This window comes from Syngnathus typhle, linkage group LG5 (genome assembly GCF_033458585.1).
Source record: "Syngnathus typhle isolate RoL2023-S1 ecotype Sweden linkage group LG5, RoL_Styp_1.0, whole genome shotgun sequence".
NCBI lineage: Eukaryota > Metazoa > Chordata > Actinopteri > Syngnathiformes > Syngnathidae > Syngnathus > Syngnathus typhle.
In genome coordinates this window covers 2,689,580-2,701,962 of record NC_083742.1, presented here as the reverse complement: position 1 = coordinate 2,701,962, position 12,383 = coordinate 2,689,580, and the positions used below count along the sequence as shown (strand labels likewise).

General features: G+C 41.3%; 1 protein-coding gene across 7 annotated transcripts in view; it reads left to right on the top strand.

The window, feature by feature from the left end:
• Positions 1 to 12,383, top strand: part of gtf2h2 (general transcription factor IIH, polypeptide 2) — a 122,708-nt gene that overhangs the window by 100,982 nt on the left and 9,343 nt on the right. For 6 of the 7 annotated variants that reach the window (XM_061277654.1, XM_061277657.1, XM_061277656.1 and 3 more), the window contains 3 exons: positions 2,061 to 2,124; positions 2,304 to 2,407; positions 2,872 to 2,974. In XM_061277654.1, coding sequence (XP_061133638.1) covers positions 2,061 to 2,124; positions 2,304 to 2,407; positions 2,872 to 2,974 — 271 coding nt within the window. The remainder of the gene's footprint in view (positions 1 to 2,060; positions 2,125 to 2,303; positions 2,408 to 2,871; positions 2,975 to 12,383) is intronic. The other variant, XM_061277660.1, reaches the window with a different exon arrangement.

Here is a 12,383-nt window from a genome sequence, read left to right as displayed (position 1 = left end):
ATTCAGGGCTCGAAACTAACGATTGCCCGATTGCCCGGGGCAAGTAGCGATGGCAGACGGGCAAGTAGAATTTTTCCTCACTTGCCCGAACTTGCCCTGCCATATTACCATGTTTTCAAGCTGTAAAAAGACGATTTTGTGCATAATTTCTCGCAACATCTGCCGCTTCTGGTCCGACATTTTGTTTTCTAGGGAGCGGTTAGTTTCTCGTGTAAGTCTGCAATACATTGATAACGGCAAAGCGCTTCGTAATTAAATGCATGCTCCCTTACCCGTCCCTGGCTCTTCTGCGCCTGCGCACCAGCAGAGCTTGTTTCCGGTTGGCGGATACGAAGGCATATGAAGGCAAAACTTATAGTGTTGTATTTTTTATTGCAAAAATGTGTCGGGCAAGTAAAAATCCACTCCAAAAAAATTCGGGCAAGTAAAATTTTGTTTCGGGCAAGTAAAATTTTCTCTAACTTGCCCGAGGGCAACTTGGGCAAAAAATAAGCTTCGAGCCCTGGAATTTCAAGTATTTATATTCAGTGCGTTTACATTATTTTCTGTACACATTAAAACAGTCCACCACCATTTCCCTGGACTTTGTGGTGTTTAGGTGCAGGTGGTTGGAGCCACACCATCGTACCGGACCATGCCCCTGTACTCCTCTTCCTGTCCACCTCTAATACAGCAAACAATGGTAGTGTTGTTCCCAAACTTCTGGATGCATACAGGAATCACATGAGCCCATTCGCAAGCTGATTCTCCCTCCTCAATTGCAAACATCATCTCCCTTTCCCCATACCTGGACCAGAGTTTGGACTGCAGTGTTCACCCAACTCTGCTCAGTCTGATGTTGCAGTCCTCTATGGTCTTTGCCAGGTCCATCTGTTGCTGCTTATCCAATGTCACTTCTTCCAGCTTACCCAGTAGGCCGAGTTCATAGCTGTAATTGATTCTGCCTCCTCAATTGCAAACATCAGCTCACTTTCCCCATAGCTGTCATTGGTACTGTTAACATCCCGTGCAAGTGAACTGAGAACTTTGAATTCCTTTTGCAATTCTGACCTTGTCAGGTGTCCAACAGCTCTGTTTAGGAAGTTGGCCTGCATGGAGAAAGCAATTTTAGCTGAGGTTCTCTCCTGCTTCAGCTGCTTGATTGTTTTACCACTGGGTTCTTCCGGCATACTCGCAGTTGTTCTTTGCGTTGACTGCGTTGACTTAAGGTCGTTTATCCTTTGTCTTTGCTGCCACGCTGGTTATCAACTGTCAAGCTGTCCTGATTTTTCATAGTTCTTTGCCCAAACTTGAAAAAGGCTTTGGTCTTTAGAATGCAAAAACAACTCGGATCTTCCTCTTTTCTTTTTCCTTTTGCAGTTTATTGCACAATTAAGGAGAGGGTGATTAGTTAGGTTGATAACCAGTTGGGCGTAACCAGGAATTGAGGAGTCGCTTTCTGTTTCTTTTCTTTGCATTCTCTGTTTAAGTTTTCTTTCTTTCACAAACAGGCAGGGAAGGCCTGTTTGTTACCCAGCTCTTATACTGGTCTGTAGGCAATATGTCCGTTCCCTGGCATCTGACAGGAAGTTTGGTGAATAGTGATGTGGCTGTTTTTTTCTCTGCCTCCTGCAGGTCAGGAGGGGAACCTATTCGATATTTTGTCTGAATGATCTCTGAATCTGTTATTCGATGGGACAGTGGCTCCAACCACCTGTATCTAAATACTGCCAAGTCCAGGAAAATAGCGGTGGACTTCAAGAGGCCCAAGCCTCGTCCTGAGCCAGTGACTATCAATGGAGACTGTGTGGAGATAGTGCAGACCTGTAAATGTCTTGGAGTGTTGCTGGACGACAAACTTGACTGGTCTGCGCATGTGGACGCTTTGTGCAAGAAAGGGCAATGTACTGTACTTCCTCAGGCCCAAAGCCAGTTGTTTACAATCCTAGCCAGGGCTCCACATTGGGCACTTAATTCTTAAAAATGACAAATAATCTGATATGATGTTAATGATAATGACACCTTGATGAACTGAATATTCGTTTAACAATATCATTTATTTTTTTTCTTTCTTTAATCAGGGTTCCCCCAGCATACCTTTAGCTCTTCGACTGATCAGAACGCCAAACCCTCTTTCAGCATGGCGTAAGTAAACCACTTGAAACAAGATAATACAAGAGAGCATGTACTGTACCCATCAAAAAACATTCGTTTATTGCCCCCAAAACCATAGCTATGTTCTAATTCAGGGTCTGACTTTGTGTAGCTAACGTACCTTTTCACCAGAATTTAAAATCTTGTAATGTCAGTTGTTTGTCTTACAGTCTGTTAGATGGCACCAATGATCCAGGTCTCTCTTTGGGAGGGTATTTGTGTCCACAATGCCATGCAAAGTACTTGGAGCTCCCAGTGGAATGTAAAGTCTGTGGTATGTCTGGCTGAAGCTATGTGTTATTAGGTTCCATGATTTCAATTGTATAATGACGAGACAGTAAGAATGCTAATGTTAATGCTAAGCTTGCATGCTGCTTTTACCTTATAAAATCGCAGTGTCCAAAGTAAAAACAAAATGGTAGTTACAGTGATAATAACGGCTTGTTATGTGTCTGTTGGCAGGCAGCATTGGGACACATGCTGCCTTTGATGGTTGTCATTACTGCTTCTTTTATTGCCATCACTAGTAACCTTAGTGGTAGTCATCAGAAAAAGAAGACTGTGGCGCTTGCGCCCAGTTTGGTCATGGACTTGGTACTGGGTAAAATTCCAAACTCCACCAATTTTAGGGTGTTTGACTTTAGTGATTCCACTATAGCCACGTATATATATTGCTTTAAATATGTTTAGGCTTAAAAGAAGCACAATATTTTTATGTCATGTTTTTTTGTCTCCAAGGTTTGACTCTTGTGTCAGCCCCACACCTCGCCAGATCCTTTCACCACCTCTTTCCTCTACATGTCTTCATTGAAACACCAGTCGAAAACACCCCAGAAAAAAGGTTAGTTACAAAATGTTAGTGCCACAGTTAATACCGGTATTTCTATTTATACCCTCTTTGAGAAGCTGTGTATGTTGTTCCCAAACTCCAACACAAAGGCTCTGTCTGGTACTGTTCGGTTATTCAGTGTGAACCAAAATAGGAGTGCTGGGATGCGCTCTAGAGCAGTGGTCCCCAACCTTTTTTGTGCCACTGACCGGTTACATGTCAGACAATAGTTTCACGGACCGGCCTTATATATATATATATATATATATATAAATACATTTATTAGAAATATATAAATACGATGAAATGCTCAAACATGACCAATAAAAATTCTTGAATCTTGAAATAAAACGATACGACTGGCATAAAAACAAGTACAAACCCCATAAAAATAAAACTCACCATTAAGTATCTGCTCCGTAGCTTTGTTTCGGTCGCTGTAACCGCAGAAAATCCCGCCTCACAAAAATAGGATGTTGGAAAGAGAAGCAGGGTTTTCAGTGCTTTTGTGGCGATCTCGGGATATTCTGCCTTGATTTTAATCCATCTTTCTTTTTCTTGGAAATTGTAGCCTCTTCTTCTGTCTCCACATTGGGCCTTTTCCTCTTTACAAAGAAGTTTTCCAAACATTTCTTTTTCGTACTCATTTTTGCTAGCTTCGCGGGCTTCACTGGGGTAGTAACATGTCACGTGACCGGGACGAGCGTTTTGACCTGAATTAACCTGTGTCAAGAAGCACAGATGCACCAACGGATGTAATTGGGAGAGAATCCCCAATTTTTTTTTATATTTTTCAAAATAAATTCGTACTTATATTTGCTAGCTTTGTGAGCTCGACTGGAAAAACATGTTACGTGACCGGGATGAGCGTCTTGACCTGAATTAATTGATCGTTGATAAAAAAAAATAATATTTTTTTGTGGTCCGGTACCAAATGATCCATGGACCGGTACCGGTCCGCGGCCCGGTGATTGGGGACCGCTGCTCTCAAGCTCCTTTTCCATTATATCTGTTCTACCCCGAAACAGCCTAGTTCTGCCCTGTGTAGTTGCTTCTTCATCACACTTTTTTGGGGCCATGCAGTTACTACATTGGTTACTGTTCCTGTGAATGAAACAAGTGAAGCTTGTGGTAAAGATTTTCGCAAGCCGTATGTACTTTACAATGTCCATTTTGAGCAAAGCAAACGAGAGTGAGTTTCCTCTTACCAATAAATGTACAAATTACCAATGAACAATACTAATTAAGCTCAATGTAAATCAACTAAATTTTGCATTTTGCAATTTTGTGAATACCCCGGACATGAGCTCATAGTTTCTATATTTAATACTTTTGCAGAAATCTCTGCAAATACCATAGTTTTCTGACTTGAAGTCGCTCCGGAGTACAAGACGCATCGGGCATAAAATGCCCAAAAAAGTGAAAAAAAACATATAGAAGTCGCTCCGGAGTATAAGTCGCATTTTGGGGGGCAATTTGTTCGACAAAATCCAACACCAAGAACAGTCATGAACGAGCAACAACAGGCTAAACGATAGGTATGCTAACGTGACATAAACACAAACGAAGAGCTGAGAACGGCCCTGATGTAAAATTCAGAGTTATTCAAAAATCTATTACATAAATAACATGTTAATAAAACCATCTGTGTCACTCCAATTCATTAAATCCATCGATCGTCCTTTGTCAACAATGCGTGCGCGCCGCTGACGGCGCTTGCACTTCAAAATATTCGACAGGCCCATATAACGATATATAAATTATATATCAAATAACTATTATGTAAGCAATAATGTTATCAAACCATCTGTGTCACTCCAAATCAATAAATCCATCGATCGTACTGTGTCCTCAATGGGTGCGCGCAGCTGACGGCGCTTGCACTTCAAAATATTCCACAGGCCCATATAACGATATATTAATTAGAAATCAAATAACTATTATATAAGCAATAATGTTATCAAACCATCAGTGCACTCTAAATCATTAAATCCATCGATCAAATTCCTCGTCCTTTGTCAACAACGCCGCGCGTGAGCCCTGACGTCAGCCTCTTCGTTATTCCACAGATCTAGTATATACTAACTATATTGTAGCCTTAACAAAGTACAAGGAAAGACGTGGGTTTGGTAAACGGCTCTTCATTTAACAAAACAAACTTCCAGGCGTGTGGCGGCGTGGACTTCCAGCCACGGAAGTGAAAGAGAGATCCATAGAATAGGACCGGGCGTGCGTAAAAGCCATGACCGAGCCCCATCCACCGTCCCTGGACAGCCACCCGGCCGAGCGCCGGCCCTCGACTTCCATCCACGGAGGTGAAAGAGAGCTCCCTAGAGTAGGACCGGGCGTGCGTAAAAGCCATGTCCAAGACCCATCCACCGTCCCTGGACAGCCACCCGGCCGAGCGCCGGCCCCCGACTTCAATCCACGGTGGTGAAAGAGTAGGAGTAGGACCGGGCGTGGGTAAAAGCCATAATAGTTTTTCAAACCTTCTGTTTCACTCCAAATCCTTAAATCCTTCAAACTCTTCGTCCGCCGTGTCAGTTAGAAACAAAGCCACTAATGATGCCGGTAGTACGTGGGGCCCTTCGTCAACTTCGTCATCCCGTGATCAATCTTTGTCCTTTATGTAAACAACCGCCACGCCGCGCTGCTGACGTCACTTGAAATTCAAATTACAGTAATCCCTTGCTACATCGCGGTTTCACCTTTTTTTGGGGGGGAAAATTTTAGAAAAAAAACATATACGTCGCTCTATTATAAGTCGCCCCCCCACCCGAACTATGAAAAAAAATGCGATTTATAGTCCGAAAATTACGGTACATTTCCTTAATAATGTCATTACACTGTCGGGTGTTGTGTATAAAATGTTGAGAAAACTAATTAATTTACCGTATTGGCCCGAATATAAGACAACCCCGATTATAAGACGACCCCCTCTTTTTCAAGACTCAAGTTTGAAAAAAGACTTTTTGAACACCAAATTTAATTTTTATACAGAAAACAATTACATCTGAAACAAATGATTATAGAAATGTATTCGAGAGAAAAAGCATGTTATTTTGCCTCCTTCAAATCATGCAAAGACTGTCTATCACATCTTAATATCTAAACATTTAAATATGTTTTAAAGTGGAATCACATTTGTAAAGGAATGGTTTCTGGTTTTTGAAATGTAAATAAACCAATCTACTGTGAAAAAACAACAAAATTGTAATAACTGCATTAACCATCAAAGTAAAGTCTAACTGTAGTCTTGAAACAAATCTGAATAAGGAAAAACATTGCAATAAAATAATGCAAACTGCTACCGCTATTGTTGGGGAGCCTGAGGTCTATATAGGGGGTTTGCCCGGATGGTTATGCTCATTTCGCCCCCCGGGTTTTGGTCAGAACACAGGAGGGAAGATGTGGTTCAGTTTTGATTGCTTTATTGGCAAGAAAAATAATAATAAATAACCATAAATGAAATACTCTCAGCTACACACCAAACAAGTCATCGATCGAGACAACAAAATACATTTGCTGGCAACCATTAGTCGCCGTGCCGCTGCGTAACGGCTACTTGTCCGATGCGAGGGAAACTTAAAGGAGCGCGCCGGAGCTGTCAATCAAACGGCGCCCACACAAAGCAAACTGCGATTGGACAAACAGTACAACAATGGACAGTAGTAACAATGAAATGTATATACTCAATTTGTGTCAAAGACGCGCACGATCACAGCAACATACTCAGTCGATACCAGCAACCTTTAATTTACCGCTGCGCACACGTGAAAATCGGTATAATGTCTAGACCCTGAATATAAGACGACCCCCACTTTCCAGTCTTATTTCAATGCAAAAAACATCATCTTATATTCGGGCCAAAATGGTAATCCTTAAAGCTGTAAATAAACAAAATGTGGATAGTGTTTTGGACCCACTGTGTATGCACACTAATCGGGATAATGAAATACCTGAAATACTGTAGTCCCATGGATCTCCACTGTGTGCAGAATTATTAGGCAAGTGAGTATTTTGCCTGTATGATTATTTTTATGCATATTTTCCAACTTCATGCTGTGTAAGCTTGAACGTTTACTCAATACAAGCATAACAAGTGATGTGTATTTGTGTTATGAGGGATGGTGGGGCAGCAGCAAATCAACACCCTATATCACCGTGTGCATAATTATTACGCAGCTTGTTTTCCTCAAGCAAAATGGGACAAAAAAAGAGAATAAGTGACTGAAAAATCAAAAATTGTAAAATGTCTTTTAGAGGGATGCAGCACTCTTGAAATTGCTAAGATATTGGGGCCTGATCACAGACCCATAGTCAACAATGTAGCAAGAAACGTGTTAAGGAAAAAAAGACGCAAATTAACTGACACAAATTTGAGAAGACTCAAACATGAAGCTACCAGGAACCCATGAACCTCCAGTTCTACCATATTCCAGAACTTTAATCTACCTGGAGTGCCCAGAAGTACCAGGTGTTAAGTGCTCAGAGACATGGCCAAGGTACGGAAGGCTTGACACTTGACCACCACTGAACAAGACATGCATGTTTAAACGTCAAGACTGGGCCAGGAAATACTAGAAGACAGATTTTACAAAGAGCTTGTTGACTGATGAAATGAGTGACTCTTGACAGACCACCTGGACACGTGGCTGGATCAGTAACGGCCACAGAGCTCCACTTCAAATCAGACAGCAGCAAGGTGGAGCACTGGTATTGGCTGGTATTATTTAAGATGAGCTGGTTGGATCTTTTTGACTTAAAGGTGGACTTAGAATTAACTCTAAAATTAAAACAAAAATCAATTCAAATTAACCAACTGCCAGTTTTCTAAAGACACTTTCTTCAAGCAGTGGTACAGTAAAAGTGTTATGGTAAAAGTTTTTTTTCTTGCAAGAAGACTTTGATTTTTATGCAGGACAATACTCCATCACATGCATCAAAGTACTCCACTGTGTGGCTTGCCAGTAAAGGCCTTAAAGATGATACAATAATGGTGTGGCCCCCTTCTTCACCTGACCTAGATTCTTTTGAGAACTTTTGGGCCCTTCCTAAATGGGAGATTAATGCTGAAAGAAAACCGTACACCTTTGTGAACAATGTCTGGGAGGCTTTGGTTGTTGCTGCACACAAAGTTCATCTTCAACAGATCAAGAAGCTGACAAACTCCATGGATGGAAGTCTTATAACTGTTATTAAAAAGAAGGATAGCTATAGCGGTCACTAAACTTCGAGTTGTTAGTTTTTTATTCTCACTTTAACGAATGAATAGAAACCCGATAGGGAAAATATCAGATTTTACTTTAGTTGCGTAATAATTCTGCACACTAATAGTTGCCTAATAATTGTGCACACACAGGAAGTTTCCCAAGATAGACAGAATCTCACTTTGACTCTCTTAAATATTCATGTTTAAGGTTTAGCAACATTTTGGTTGACTGAGAGCACTGTAGTTGTTCAAAAACAAAATTAATCCTCAAAAATTTGCATAATAATTCTGCCCACAGTGAAATAGTTGACAGAAAATTCAAATTCTTTGAAAATTTAGCCTTTATTGTTCCTTTTGAACAAAAACATTTGGGGCAGATGAAATCAACTTCCACATACGTATGTCTTTTGATTATTATATTTGATGCATCTGGTTACAATGCCTCAAAATTTTACTTCGATGAGCTGAAACATAATTATAAACATTTAAAAATAACATTTCCAAACATAAAAAATAAATTTTCCCACAATAATTCATAGTACCGTATTTTCCGCACCATAAGGCGCACTTAAAAGGCTATAAGTTTCTCAAAAACCTGAAGGTGCGCCTCTTAATAAGGTGTGCCTTTTGCGTGGGTCCAATTCCCAAATCTATATGATGCTTTGGTTATTGTGAACATGGTTATGTTCAGTTGTCGTTTGTAGAGAATGTATCTTTGTTGTATATTAAACTGCCTTGTTAATATTGTACAGCTTGCATATTTTCTAAAATATACACATTGGTAAAATATACTTTTGTAAATATTTGTGATTGTACTGTATGCATGTGGGTTGGGGCGGTTCCTCGGGAATGGAAAGAGAGCTGGGCCTTTTATCACCCCAGCGTCAGGGGCTGGTGCTTGCACCCCCACCTATACCCTAAATTTCTCAAAACAAAAAAACAAAAGCCATTTCCAAACCCGCTCCGGGGGAGTACCTCTGACGTCAAATGCATGAAGGCGGCGGATCAAAGCCTTCAGGGACCCCTGCAACTTGATTGGGGGGAAACCTCGGAGCAGCAAGGCTGGTGTGGGTGCTATGTCGCGTTGCGGTGGTGCTGACGAGTCGCACACAGGATCGCGAAGCTCTCGGTTGAACCTGAGGCGTCCGATCCGTGCAGCCGCTTGGAACGTGCTCTCGCCCAAGGAAGACTCTGACGTGCCTTGCTTGTCTGCAGAACTCCGCAGGTTGTGCATCGTGGTGGCGGTTTTCTCTGAGGTGAGGCGGCCTCGTTCGGCCAAAACCAGAGTGGGTGTATGCCGAGCTCAACTCGGCGGTTGTTAGGGTTGATAGATTAGTTTGATCCTATGCTTATGTTGGAATGTAACCTGTAATAATTAACCAAACGTATCCTGTCTTAACAAAGTAGTAGAACAAAGTGCTAAGATCCTTTGAACTGATTGACCAGCTGCAGAGGAAGCAATCAAAGTTGTTCTGTTTCCCCCAACGTCGTAAAGTACCCCCTGCTATGCTTTGACCAGAGGCCAGGGGTTCACCCCCATCCTGACCACTCTCACCCCTACCCTGCTTTCTCTCAATAAATACTCTCTTGCTAGAATCCAAAGTCAGACTTCGTTCGATCATCGCTGTATGCACAGTGACAAACGAGCTCTCCACTTGCAAGTGTTCAAAAGGCATACTGTCTCCTGTGTGGTTCCTGCAAAATAAGTTGGAGTGAGCACCACTCTAACATTTTGGTGCCGTGACCCGGATGCCTCACATACCCTTTGCTGGTGGACGGAGGACACCGTGCTGCATTGTCGACAAGCCAGCGTCCATTAGGAGGACCTGGAAAAGAAAGACCTGGGAAGAAAATTCGACGCTGGGTCAGCATCTTAGATCTAACTTTGTCTGACAACAGTGGATTGACGGGATCCGGAAGTGCAAAGGACCAGGGGACAAGTAAGTAAAAGCCCTCAATTAAAGGTTGTGGTGAAACGCGTAAAAGTGAAAAGTGCACGAGATATAGCTTGGGTTCAAGTCCCAGTGGAAGGAACAGGCTAAGAAAAGCAGGGCTTCTTTTTCGTTCATCAAAGAAGTGCGTAGATTTTTCTTTGTCTGTTTTTCCAAGTTATGGCATCTGGCTTGGGTTAGAGTCCTAGTGGAAGGAACGTGCTAAGAAACACAGAGCTTCCTTTTTGTTAATCAAAGAAGAGCGTAGATTTTTCTTTGTCTGTTTTTCCGAGCCAATGAACAGCTTGGGTTCGAGTTCCAGTGGAAGCAACGGGCGAGAAAAAACAGAGCTTCTTTTTCTTAATTGAAGAAGGGCGTAGATTTCTTTTTTACTGTTTTTCAATGCGGTTTGCCTGAAATGACTGGTAGGATAAATTGACTAAAGAGCAGTACTAGCAAATAACACAGGCAAGAAATTTGTTGAAAGGTCAATTTAAACCTGCATTGAGGATCCTCAAAGAGAAGAAAATTGAAAAAGAAATTGTAAAAACTAAAATATCAAATGAAGATGGGAAATGTAAACTGCAAATCTCCAAATAAAGGGGCTCTTGTAGGAGATGAGAAGTACATGGCGAGTAGATTTCTTAATTGTATGCGATACATGCCGAAGTGGAAGAAAAAGTATGTAGAAGAAAAGTTGAAATGTGGAAGAAGTGGTTTTGCAGGAGAGTGTGGCTGGGAAGAAAAGTAACTGAGAAAGGAAAGAATAGAGAGAGAATTGAAATGTGGTAGAGTGTGGTTGAAAGCTTCACAAGAGAAAAGAGAACAAATCCAAGAGACAACACACAGAAAGACGAGAAGTGATGAGGTCACAAGTGTTTGTCAGACCAGAACACAATAAGGCCCCAGTGCGCAGGTGCAAGGCCGCAGCTCAACCCGCAGCTCAAGCAAAGGGGCAAGAGGAGCTTCCGCTCCTATGCAAATCATGTATCCAAAGTTAAAGGACCTGAAGCCTCCCCCATGACAGCAAAACATGTTATTGTCAGATTAGTGGAACATTTTTTAGATTACTAGAGCTCCTGTCCATACAAGAAGTATGACAATGCTGTTTGTATGCCCAATGACAAATGACCACAGATCAAATTGTGTGTCTACACTAAAGTTAAAATTTGCAAATCAAGTGTTAAAGAAATGCAAATTGCTTCTAAAAGATAAATAAAGAATTAGAATGTGCTGTCCTCGCGTGCGTGGACGGGAAACCAGCTTCATGATCGATTGCAGGAAATGCCCAGCCTGTGACGAATCATTGGTGCCGGGCCCCCACCTTTCGCACGCGAGAGCTGTGCATGTGTGTGCGTATGTGTTAAAATGATGAAATTGGCTAAACTTGTGTGCAAAGAAATTTGCTAGACTGTGGTCTATCCAATTTGCACCGTAAAACAGAAACAATTTTGAAAAATAAAAATGAGAGGAAAAGAGAGAAATCTGTTTGCGGGCAGAAACTGATCCACACTAGTGCACATTAGTGTCGAGCCCTCATGAGAAATTCGAAAGAGAAAAAAAACACAGATAACACAGATATACTTGTAAGTAAGTCATGTGTTAATGATCAAGTAAAAAATTGTGAAAAAAAACATATACAAGTCGCTCCTGAGTATAAGTTGCCCCCCCACCCAAACTATGAAAAAAAAGCGACTTATAGTCCAAAGATTACGGTACACACGTTGATTGAGTTCAATCACAATTCTTGTTAGGAAAGCTCTGTTTTTAGGAAAGTACAATACAGCGCTGGGCCTTTCGTGCGACCATGCTCAAGAGCATTGTCATTTTGTACGGAATTATGTGAGCTTTTGGCTGTGACATCATCAATTTATTAATGTTCCCTGACTATGCAAAGTTTGTATTCACCACTTACCATGTTTTTGTTTGTTCGTTCTTTTGTTACTCCATGTACTTGCTTACGTCATCATATTCTTAGTTTAATCATGCTTTCAACCATATATTTTCTTTCTTAGGCAAAATATTTCCCTCTGTCCAGAATGTTCAGTAGTAATCGAAAACTGCTGTCTAGCATTAGTCAAAACATAAGGTACAATCAAGTACTAGGGGTGTAAATCGCGGGTTTTGTCACGATACGATATAATATTGATACAAAGAACTACGATACGATATTTGCCGATATCTTAAAGCCTGCTGCGATTCATTCACGATATATCGCGATATAGTGCTCTACGATCGATTTTTTTTTTTTTAATAAAAAATATAAAACAATATCCTG